Source organism: Gymnodraco acuticeps, unplaced genomic scaffold (genome assembly GCF_902827175.1).
Source record: "Gymnodraco acuticeps unplaced genomic scaffold, fGymAcu1.1, whole genome shotgun sequence".
In the NCBI taxonomy this organism is placed as follows: Eukaryota; Metazoa; Chordata; class Actinopteri; order Perciformes; family Bathydraconidae; genus Gymnodraco; species Gymnodraco acuticeps.
In genome coordinates, this window is record NW_022990693.1 from 2,031,712 (window position 1) to 2,044,418 (window position 12,707).

Genomic DNA, 12,707 nt, shown 5'->3' on the forward strand with positions numbered 1-12,707 from the left:
GAGGTGGGCGGTCCTAACCTCAGTCTGAAGCAGGATTCGCCAATTGTTGGAGCCAGGCAGAAGCAATAGATTTGTGGCAAGTCACATCATGTCGAGCTGAGCCAAGTCCTCTATACATCGTTCCACACGAAACTGGACATAGTCTTTTGGTTCTCCGTTCTCTAAATGGTCCGCTAATGATCGTAAATGATCTCCAATGGCTCTTAAATCAATATCCATAAATAAACCTTACAACTGTGGATAAACCATGGATGTATAAAGACAAGGGCTAAACAGTAAAGCTCCTGCATTCGAATCAGCGCGGTTATCCAGGCGTTAGTAGTAGAGCCCTCTGCCAGAAATGATCACACACTCCTGTAACCAATCCTGCTTCAGACTGAGGTTAGGACCGCCCACCTCATTAGCATACGGACACATAAATACATAAATAAATAAATGTATGTCGCGTAAATGTAGAAATAAATGAAAGATATATAATAACGTGTGTTCTGTTTTATTTTCGACTTTTATTTATTTATTTATACATTGATGTATTTATTTCCATATTTATTTATGCATTTATTCTTTTATTTATTTATTTGTGTATTCATTTCAACATTTATTTATTTCTGTATTTATTTCGTCATTTATTTATTCCTGTATTTATTTATTCCTGTATTTATTTATTTATTTATTTATTTATTCCTGTATTTCTTCATACAATTATTTATTTATACTTAAGTCATGTTCCGTCCTCCATAACACACACACACACACACACACACACACACACACACACACACACACACACACACACACACACACACACACACACACACACACACACACACCACACACACACACAACACACACACACACACACACACACACACACACACACACACACACACACACACACACACACACACACACACACACACACACACACACACACACACACACACACACACACACACACACACACACACACACACACACACACCACACACACACACACACCCACACACACACACACACACACACACACACACACACACACACACACACACACACACACACACACACACACACACACACACACACACACACACACACACACACACACACACACACACTCCTGAACAACATTTTACTGAAAGGTTCTCAGTAGGGAATGTGCATGTGTTTCACCTATGTGTGTGAGGGGGATTCTGGCTGTAACGGAAGTCATTGTAATGAAACGGAAGTACCAAACTGCTAGTGGTCTCTCTGCTAGCTCCGTTAGCCCTGTTAGCTTCATTAGCTCCAGGCTGCTACAGGGGCTCAGCTGATACAGAGAACACAACTTGAACTCGGACTTGTTTATTGTGTTGATCCCTGGTGGAGTATTCTTCATTGAAATATTGCACTTATCTTATGGCTCTGCGGTTCAAACAGACCGTCCATGAATGCAGTTTCTTCGGTAAGTGAAATTCAAGCACTTTATTTCTTACTGGTCTTTTTATTCAGCTAACGAGCAATACGAAGCTACACCTGTGCTAATGATGCTATCGGTACGACGCTGAAATTGGCTTCCGATTCAGAGCTTCCGATTCGGCAGTTAAGGGGAAAGTTAAGGGAAATTTAATTTACAGCGCTGAGCGAACAATCCTCCGTGTTTGAACCTCTTAAATCGCTGCATAGCCGATTTATTTGGACTGGATTATCCCAGAGAGGCTAAAGATTCTTTATAACACAGTTTGAGATTTGTGAAACCTTAATTCTATTTGTGAAAATACAAACAAGGGAGATTTTGCTGCTTTTTTTTTTTTACATCTAGTCCATCAGGTCCTGATCCAAAACCACTATACCTAGACTCATCCAATCTGGACTGGATTATCTCAGAGACTCTAAAGATTCTTTATAACACAGTTTGAGATCTGTGAAACCTTATTTCTATTTGTGAAAATTTAAAAAAGGGAGATTTCAGTGCTTTTTTCGCATCGAGACCACATTAGACCAGGTCTGAAACCCTACAAATCTAAAAATGTTTCGTTTTTGTGACCAGTTAGACTCATTAAGGCCATTGTTTCCTTTTTATAAGTGCAACTACGGAAGTGGATTGGAGTCTTTCAGAGCCTGTCACAGTTCCAGATCATACCAGTGTAAAGCTATGTACATTAGTAATCATAGTTCAGGGACCGGTGGCGCAGTGGTCTGTGCGTTTGATCATCAGATCAAGGGGGCGTTGGAGTTCGAAACCCGCTCCCGCCCCTCTGCGTCAGGCCGATGTGTCCTTGGGCAAGACACTTCACCCGAATTTTCTCCTGTGGGTATTGTCCACAGTAGATGACCATTACATGTATGATCTGTATGTGTAATGTGTATTTGTAAAGTGCTTTGATAAAGCGCTATAATAAAATATAAGGATTATTATTATTAGTTTTTCTATGTCAAAGTATAAACAGCAACAATATCAAAACTTGCTAAACATGCTCTTTATTATATTTGTGTTGCAAAGATCTGACAAGCATAACTTGTTTAAGAATTCAAAATGTAGCCCCCACTTCAATCAATAAAGCATTCCAAATATATATCATGTGCAGTGCTCATTAGTAGCCGTCATCCCATGCAGTTTAAATATCCTGGGAAGGCAGCGTTACACTGGTGAGTACATGTGAAAGGATTTCAGGAGCCTTTTGCTTCATTTACATTACTTTAGTGGTTTGAGTAAGAGTACTTTTTAGAAATTCTAACAATGTATTTTTGAAAATGTATGAAACAAAAAAAAGTCTCCATACCTAGCTTTCTACGAATAAATTCAAGATGTTTTTTAAGATAGACTATATACATGTTCTGAAGCCACTGTGGCCTCAGGATGCTTCCGACACAACATTCAATAGCTTTAGCCAAAGAGCTGCTGGGTCAGGTGAGGCTGCAGCAGCTCTGTGCCCTGATGTGAGCTACATCATCTGTCTTTTGGTGTATGTGGTGTTCTAAGGCTCTGTGCCTGTTAGCATGTTAGCCTAGCTCCTGCTGGGGGACAGACCCTGCCGTTTGTGATGGACTCTTACCGCTGATGCACTGGCAGAAAGAACATCATTGTGAGGCCTGGTCTCCTGAAAAGCAGGTGCAGCCTACAAACAAGAGCAGGGAGGAGGAGACACATGTTGGCACAGTCATGCATTACAACATAAAGCAGAACAAAAACAGTTAGCCAAAAGCAAAGCAGCATGAGCAGAACACTGAGAACACGCTGTGGGGTCTCATAGCAACGCGGTGCAAATGATTTATGACTGGATCATTTATTAATTGCTGTTAAAGCATAAACAGTTAGAATGCTTTAGTAAGTTTTGCTTTAACTTTAATAAAATGATCCTGTGAGGATAATAAGTTAATTTGAAGCAGACTCAGGGTTGGGGAAAAATAGGACCCAAATGCAGTAAAAGGACTAAAAGGTCAGGTAACAAAAAGCAAGCTTTTTAAAAAGCTGCAAAATCTTCCTTTTTTAAATTTTCACAAATAGAATTAAGGTTTCACAAATCTCAAACTGTGTTTGTAACGGAGGTGATCTCTGGGCCCATAGATCTCGGCCTCCGTTACGGGTAATATAGCACTAAAAACATTGCACAGGAAGCATGGGAATATATGTAATTTATGTAACTAGTTTGTCTGTCTCTGTTTCCTGGTTTCATGTTAAAAGTGTTCCCCTTCCCCCATGTCTGTGGCTGTTGATTGTGTGCACCTGGTGCCCTGTGTTGTCTCCCCCCCCCCCCACCTGTGTCGAATTGCTGATTAGTGTGTGTATTTAGGGTCTGTTGCCCTGTCTGTTTTGAGGCTGACGAGTTTTAAGGCGGCGGTGGCAACACTGGACTGTGACTGGACGAGAGATGGCAGAGGGAAGTGACGAGGCAGGAAGCGAGTTAGGAGACGTGGACGTAGGAGGCGGGAGTTGTGAAAATGGAAAATGGGATATAGTGAGGAGAAAGAAACGTAAAAAGGGAGGAAATACTCATTCGGATGAGAGCAATAGTGAGGATGAATGGAGAGAAAGAGTAGTCGGAAATAGGCAACAGGAGTTCATGGTGGTTGTGAAACTTGCGCAAGAGGGAGCGTCGTTCGGCGTGTGGAACCCTATATGCTTAACTAAATCCATCAGTAAAGACATCGGGGAGGTAATGAGTGCTAAAGTATTGAGGAATGGATCAATGTTGATCAAATGTAGGGATAGAGAGCAACAGGGGAGAGCAATAAAGATGAGTGCCGTGGAGGGTAAGAAAGTGGAATGTTCACTGTTCAGTGGTAAAAGAGCTAGTCAGGGGAGTTGTGACAGGAATTCCCCGTCAGAATATCAGCTGATGATGTGAAAGGGAATACTAACAAATGCAAAAATAAGTGATGTCAAACGCATGAAAGCAAACCGCAATGGGATTAAAGAAGATAGTCTTTCGGTTCTGATCACCTTGATGAAAAAAGGCTTCCGGAAAAAGATACTTATTGGATATATGTGTTCCAACTATACAATAATACACAATCCAACTGATAAGATACAGTAATGGCTGTGATATCCAGCACTTTTTTTAAGGATAACAAAAAGATTATCACATGACATTTGCATGTAAAAAAGTCTGTGACCAACACATTGTTACTTTACATATATATAGATATATATAATATATATATATATATATATATATATATATATATATATATATATATAATATATATATCTATATATATCTATATATATATATATATCTGTTTGTTTAAAGTTTCCAGGTGATGCAGACAGACCAGAGGATGCTGACCACGAGAGACAGACCTATTCCTAACATCAGTGAACTTCAGCATGGACTCAAAGGTACAAAGACTCCTTTCATACTGGACAAATAATTGAGAAACGTTCTGGTTTAAATAGATAAAGTAACAACTATAATACACTGATATACATTCCATTAAACATTTCTACAGCCGCTTAATAAACAAACACACCTCTTTCATAAATAACACACTTGCTCTGCAATAATGTCATATATTTCTTGTCATTTCTTGTCAGGACACAACTGCCTCACCGTTTTCTCAGAGGGGCAAGAAGAAAATGAGAAGCTTATTTCAGATTAAAGACCAATACAGGACATTCACTAAGAAACTACACTTGTATTGTGAATACAAAGATCTGCACACTGAATAGTGTGTAGTCAGGACCATCATTTGTTTGTGACAGCTGTGCCCAGTATGGGCTCACAGATGCAGTTAGGTGGTTTCTTCATCAGGCCTGGTCCTCCTCCATCAGGCCTGGTCCTCCTCCATCAGGCCTGGTCCTCCTCCCAGAGAAAGACCTCTCCACCTCAGTCCTCTCCAGCCAAACCCACAGACAGGACATCCGTCACACTGAGGTTTCTACCAAAGTCTCTGCAGCTCTCTGGACTCCACGCTGTCTCAATTGATCCACACTGTGAATATGAGAGGGGAAAACGTGTGTAATAAATGCTTTAGACAAAAATAAATATAAAGTTAACTAAGGAGTGGCTCAGTTTTTTTTAAATAAACAATACTATTACTATATTTTAATATCTCACGTCTGAAAGTTCAATTTAAAAGAAGAGGCCCCAAAAATAACGATTGGTATATCAATAAATGTAGTTGATTTTGTATTTGTAATTGTTTAAAGTAAAGTAGATAAAACTGGTAGTTAAGAGTTTTAATACTGTCTGGTTGTGGAGGAGGCACACAGGTAAGAGCACTAACTAGCTACCATCACATGTAACTAAGCTTGCCTTGACTTTATTAAAAGTATAATTAAGTAACAGCAACAAATCAATAACTAAAATCATGCAAAAATGTGAATCTTTGCTGGGTCCACTGTTGAATTTACCACATATTATATATTTTAGAAACCTGAAGGCATTTATAGATTTGTATGCAAGTATTATCCAAACAACTTAATACCATAGATTATTATTGAAAGTTTTGCTGAATAGTTTCATGTTCACTTACCTTAAGCAACATAAAACATGCAGACCGGGAGCAACAGACGTAGGTTAGCCTTATTTGGATCAGGCTGGAGTACATCGGTTGCTCCTATATTTACTTACTGTTCCAACTGTTGGCTAGAAGTACACAGCTTAATCAACCGTATGTAACTGGCCATTGTCCTCTCAGCCATAAATATCAATCACTTCAATAAATGGTAAAACAAAAAAGGAAAGGTTCTGGCTCAATTTCGGCTTAGTTAGCTTATTGCAGCTGTGCATGTTGCTAGCGGGTTGCTAGGCCACCTCACGAGCTGCGCCAGGTGATGTAAACTAGAACACCAGACCGTCTCAGTTTGTAGACTGCTCGGTTCAGGCTCCAGCCTACGGCTGCGGTGCTGTTTATCTATAAATCCATGCTGAATTGGACCTTCGGTTTCATTGTTCTTCTTTAATGGCGACTTCCAAACAGAGTAGACGAGAATTATCACCACCTACTGTATCACTGCAGCATTGTTCTTTGTTACTTCCGTTTCATTACAATGACTTCCGTTACAGCAAGAATCCCCCTCACACACATAGGTGAAACACATGCACATTCCCTACTGAGAACCTTTCAGTAAAATGTTTTCAGTTGCGTGTGTGTGTGAGGTTAATTTTCAGCAGTGTGTGTGTGAGGTGTTCAGTACTAGTGAATGTGAGAGGATTTCAATAGTGTGTGTGTGAGGTTAATTTGCAGTTGCGTGTGTGTGAGGTTAATTTTAGTAGTTCACTGGAAGGGATTAAAGCATTGTTGGATTTGAAAAAAAACAGAAACAACTTTTGCTTCCTTATTTTGAAATGATTCAGTATGTTCCTAATACATGTGGTTTTCATCATCCGTCACAACAGGGCTTTGAAAGGGAACTGTGCTCTTTTGAAGAGTGCACAAACACATCAGTGGTAAAAACGAACAATGGCAAACAAAATGTAAAAGAAATAAAAAGTTGTGGATTGAATACAGAATTGCTCACAACCCAGAGGAACAACAACCCACAGTTGACACCGGCTGATGGAAACCGGTCCGACTCGCTCCCGTTCCCATGACAGGTGAATGTTCCGCAAGGTGCTCTGCGAGTGGATACATGTTTATTTCCAGGTTATTTCTTATCGAGCGGCTGCACCTGTCGAAAACAAATTAGTGAACTCCCTAAATGATGGCCATGTCTGGTCTGGATAAAAAGGGCACAACATAGCCTGTCACTAAGAGATTAATGTTGTGCATCCACCAAGCCACATGTATGTGCATTAGATCTGATTTATATGTTTATTCAGATCCTCGTCTGCTACTGCATTTCATTATTTGAATGGCGTCCCCATTTGTACTTTTCAACTATATTTCAATAACAGAAATAACACTGATTCACATCGTTAGCAATTACACATAAAAAAAAGACACACAAGCAGGATCGGGAGGTAACGGGTTACATGTAACGCGATTATGCAATCAGGGTTAAAAAGAAAGGTGAATGTATTCTCTTACATTTATATTTGAAAAGGAATCAGATTACTGTTACATTTAAAAAAAATGAGGGTTACTATCAGGACTACAGAGTTAGTAAAAAACTTAAAAAGAGCATATAGTGTTTGTTGTAAAGGATCAGATGTTATCTCTTCTCTTAGAGCTGTACTTTTCTGTAGGAGAATACTTTAAGTGTGAATGTGAATACTGCCTGAATCTGCTTTATGATCTTCATTTGTTGTATATGTTCATAAAATGGTGTGTGAGCTTAACTGTGTGTATTAAACTAAAACGGAGCGTGTTCTGTCAGTTCACACTTTATTTCTGATGTTTTAAACTCTTAGTATGTGCTCACGCATTGTTGGTGTATCTTGGCTATGGCCTGAACATGCTGAATGAAAGGCAGGTTTCCAATGAAATAATCTTTGATTCTAAATATCTTTGTTTCTTCTTTTCTAAGGTCACATTGTTCTGTTGCCTACAAGACACAATCAGTATTTGTTTTCCCTTGTGTTTATGTGTACTGCATCTGAATCAAAGTCACAAACATTTCACACATTAGAGAACAAAAAAGATGAAAACAATAAAATACATTTTAAACTTAACTTAGGTCTTACATGAAAAATAGGACCTTAACAAGCAAATCGAGAAACCTGAAGCCTAATAGAAAGATTAAAATGTCAAATATTACAGTTAATATCAACGATGTGATACAGCCGTAATATTCTGTGTGTTGGGTAAAAGTCTTTGTTTTGCAATAGTCGAGAGAATCTTAATGAAAAAAACAAGTGCAAAGATGATTGCAATAGTCAGGACAAGACGAAACCAAGTACATCAGAGTGGTTGTGTTATATTGAGTAAGATATCAGGATCCCAACAAAAAAGTTAGTGTGAATGTTATCAGCCTGCAATGCACGCATGTTGTTTTGTATTACAGGGTTTAACATGATGAGGCGTGACTGCAATAATCCTGCCAGAATGGAGCAGCTTTTTGTATCAGTTGTATTGGTATTGTGCTGATTATTTTAGATTTGACCCATGATTTAACCACTTATAGTGTATTTGCATAATGTATTTAGATGCATTTTGTAAAACAGCACTTTTGATCCACCACCAATCCACTAATCACGTCTGTTTTGTAATTCATGCTGTGACTGGTTTTGTCTGGTTTCATCTGGTAATCCACATAGTTGAACTGTGTTCTTATGCTTAAGGTTTAAAAAAAACATAAATGATCTGCTCCTTGATGAACTCCCTAATATTGAAAATCAAAACCAAAAGGAGAAAACAACCCTGATTATTATTGATCTTTTCTGATTTGATAATCATTATAGAGATTTTTAGACAGACTTTCAAAACTCAAAATACAGTTAAAAGCTTCATGCAAGTCACATGAAATCAATACATCATAAGGACATTACAGAATCTTAAGAACAAACTAATCAAAAACTCATTCAAGAATTAAAAACCAGGCAGAAACAAAAATATACAAATAATAGGTAATGTCAAATCAGGAAGAGCTCTCAGATAAAGAATTTAAAACAAGAGGTTTGAAAAATGTTACAGACTCCACCAACCTGTTTTTTGGGTGGGGGGGGTTAAGGAGTTAACCCTTGTTCTGTACAGATTGGTAACAAAGTGAACTGAACAAGGAGAAAGAGTGGCTCCCCCTGCCTGTAAAAACATACACTTACAGTATATTTCACATAAACAATCACAGTCTGTTCTAATGAATACATTAAGTCTATGTCTATCCCAGAGTGCACTGCTGCATCATTTTATAGTAAAACATGTCTTGGATTCAATATATATACTACTCTTCATAGTGTTTATACTAAAATATAATGTTCAGACGTTAAATATGTTTTTTATATTTGTCATATGTATATACTTTCATTACGTACACTTATACCTATACATTACACTGTATTTGATGGTTTCTTTTGCACTGGTTAGATGCTACCTACATGTTGTTGACCCGGTACTCTGTCCAATGACAGTAAAGTTCAATCTAATCTATCTGTCTGTGTGTGAGAATGTGAGGGTGAGTTTGTGTGTACATGTGTGTCTGTGGAGGGGGTTAACCACAAGATAACAGAGACACTCATCCTAACCGCTGACCCCCGCTGACCTCTGGTAATTACAGGAAAGCCTGTAATGACAGAGCTCATCTATCAGCTGACCTCAACAGCCCTGTTGTCCATCAAACAACATGATATTCGAGATGTCCGAGAGAATAGGCCCACCTGTTGGGGTAGTCTTTGATTCATTAAGTGTTCAACATGACAACATGCACACTCACATAAAGGCAGAACAGCTATGATACCATTTTTAGATAAATAAAAAGACAATGGGCGTCATTCATCCATATCTTGAGAAGGGTCCTCAGAAAAGTCTACGTTGAATTGTTCTTTAAGAGTTTTTCGTTCTTGTGTTCACTTATTGATTAATTGTCCTCGTAAATTGAAAGCATGTGCCTGTCAATCTTGAATAGCAGGTAAACACACTGCCAGTCACCATAAAATGGACGAGACTGCACGGCTGTGAGTACACAGAAACTGAAAAGAGATAATTAAGTCAAGGATGGCCAAAAACAACCTAAAGAGTTCTTAAGTGGAGGTACACAGAGTAAGTGAACCCCAAAAGAGCTTAATATTTAGATGCATGGTATGCTATTACTTGGTCAGTGGTGATGTGTTACTGTAGAGTTATTTTGATTTAAAAGGGTCAACATTGATTACAATTGAAATTAAAAAAAAATCTGTACTCAAATGTGCAAATATGCTCTGGAGTTTACGTACATTCTGTTCTTACCTTACAAAAAGTGCAAATGAGAAAACGTTGGCGTATGTCAGAGTTTTCATGTATAGATTTGTTGGTGGGAAGGGTGTAATGCTCTTTCTTTTATTCCATGAACTGGACATTTCTGGACCTTTTTTGTTAAGATTTGTTGCCTCTTTTGTTAAGAACAGTTATAAGTTATCAAAAATAAATGAAATGTTAGATCAAGGGAATATGCACTATTTGATTAATTGTGGTGTCTTACTTTAACCCTAACCCTTAAACCTAACCCTAAAAACTGAATATGCTCTCTGTCAATTGATAATCCCCTTAAAGGATGCTATACAAAAGGTGATACAAACTACAAGGATTAGTTAGAGTGATGACCTTCCACCAGGTCCTGGGATATTATTTATGGTTTAACGTCTGCAATGGTAAAGCCCATAAAGATTCAAAAGTATATTACCTGCTGCTCTATCAGGTTATACACTACCAGCCTGATATTGGAAGTGCATTTGGTTTGTATTCATAAATATTTAACCATATATACTCCATTTGAAGAAACGCACACCTGTCCAATGACTATGTGGCCTGTACGTTTAAATCTAGTCCCTTTTTTCCCTCTGGAGGGATTATGTGGCTGACCAGTAAAAAAGACAAGGCCCGTCATTGTTACTCTTTCTTCTGGCACAAAGATCTCATTCAGATTGTGATTCAGCCATTTCCTTCAAGGTTGTCGCACGTCACATACTCCGATACATACGCTTATATTCAAGAAATGTAAAAGGAACACTGGTATAAGCATCTTTATATATAACATTATCAGAACTGTATAAATGGTTTTGGAAATATTTGTTCTGTAAATGTACAACACTCGTCTGTAGATTCTATATATAATAAATATATTATTGATTTCTGAGACTGCATACACTTGTAAAGACAATGGGTATTCAGAAAGAATCCTGATGGTTTTCCACGTGACCCCAAATCACACTGAAAGATAATCACGTTTTCGCATTTGGAAGCCCAGTTCGAAGGTAAACACGATGCCACCTTAAGCTGACTCCACCTTCACTCGTCTAAGCTGTATAAAGAAGGTAGAATCTGTTTCTCCCTCTCCCTTTCTCTCTCACTAAAAGTCTTATGCAGGACCTTGAGCCAACGGGATCCGATATCGCCTTCACCTCAGGAGGGTTGAGCCAGCGGACACAGAGGGCCTTCTATCCCACCGAGCCCTGGAAGAGAGTATTTTTCCGCTTCTTCTTCATCCCCAGCTCCAACCATGTACTCTGCAGGCCTGGAGATCCTCGGGATGATCCTGGCCGTGGCCGGCTGGCTGGGGGTGATGGTGACCTGCGGCCTGCCCATGTGGCGGGTCGCTGCCTTCATCGGGCAGAACATTGTCATCTCTCAGGTGATCTGGGAGGGCTTGTGGATGAACTGTTCAGTGCAGAGCACGGGACAGATGCACTGCAGGGTGCACGAATCCATGCTGGGGCTACCGGTGGACCTGCAGGCAGCTCGTGCCTTGGTCATTGTCTCCATGGTGCTGTCTATAGTGGGCATCGGCCTGTCGGTGGCTGGGGCCAAGTGCACCAACTGCAGCCGGGACGTGAGCAGCAAACCGCGGCTCATGGTAGCTGCTGGAGTGACCTTCGTGGTGGCGGGGCTGTTGCTGCTGGTGGCCGTGTCCTGGACAGCCAACGCCATCGTACTGGGCTTCTACGACCCCATGCTGGAGGAGACGGGGAAGAGGGAGTTTGGTAATGCTCTGTACTTTGGCTGGGCTTCCTCCTGCCTCCTCATCCTGGGGGGAGCCCTGCTCTGCTGCTCCTGCCCAGCTCCAGCAGCGACTGTTGGTGGCTCCATGCCCCATCGGGTGGACTACTCAGCTGTCAAGACTATGTCCGTCAATGGATACCCCAGAAGAGACTATGTATGAACGTGTGACATGTCGCAGATGAACATAAGATGACTCGTGTTACAGCAGACGGATGTTAATGCTATCATGGGCTTTGGCATTAAGTACGAACCACTGATGCTATAAAACATGTTTTATATGTGTTTTTGATTTTTTTTTTTTCTGTAGAGGTGGGCATCTTAAATTGCTTTTAATATTTTATTTCAAATATTTATACATTTTAGTGGTTCTTTTTCTAAGATTATGATGATGTCTGATTTTAAATGTACATGTTTATCTAAATTACAACTAATTAAAGCAAGTTTTTTTTATAAAAGAAGAATTTACAAGAATTTACTAAAGCCTTCTTCGCAGTGGAGATTCCATTTATAACCCTGTGCTTTCATGCCAAGTCAGAATTCAATGCTCAAATGAAGTGTAACATAGCAACTATGCACAACTTCTTACTATACGAAGACAGGGGCAGGTGCCAGCTGAGTTCAGCCGAGTCTGACCAATAAGAGGTATTTTATTTCAATGTAGATGGACAGACACAATGGGTGGCTTGTTTCATAGGAGCACCTTATGCTACCCT

General features: G+C 39.5%; 1 protein-coding gene across 1 annotated transcript; it reads left to right on the forward strand.

Moving 5' to 3' along the window:
- Nucleotides 1–11,353: 11,353 nt before the first annotated feature.
- Nucleotides 11,354–12,198, forward strand: LOC117555623 (claudin-4). The gene has a single exon (XM_034230548.1). It carries the CDS (start codon nucleotides 11,495–11,497, stop codon nucleotides 12,152–12,154), a length of 660 nt encoding a protein of 219 aa, XP_034086439.1. The 5' UTR covers nucleotides 11,354–11,494; the 3' UTR covers nucleotides 12,155–12,198.
- Nucleotides 12,199–12,707: the final 509 nt, after the last annotated feature.

What these genes read in the sequence shown, in the direction of transcription:
- LOC117555623 (XM_034230548.1), top strand. Translation starts at nt 11,495, where the DNA reads ATGTACTCTGCAGGCCTGGAGATCCTCGGGATGATCCTGGCCGTGGCC.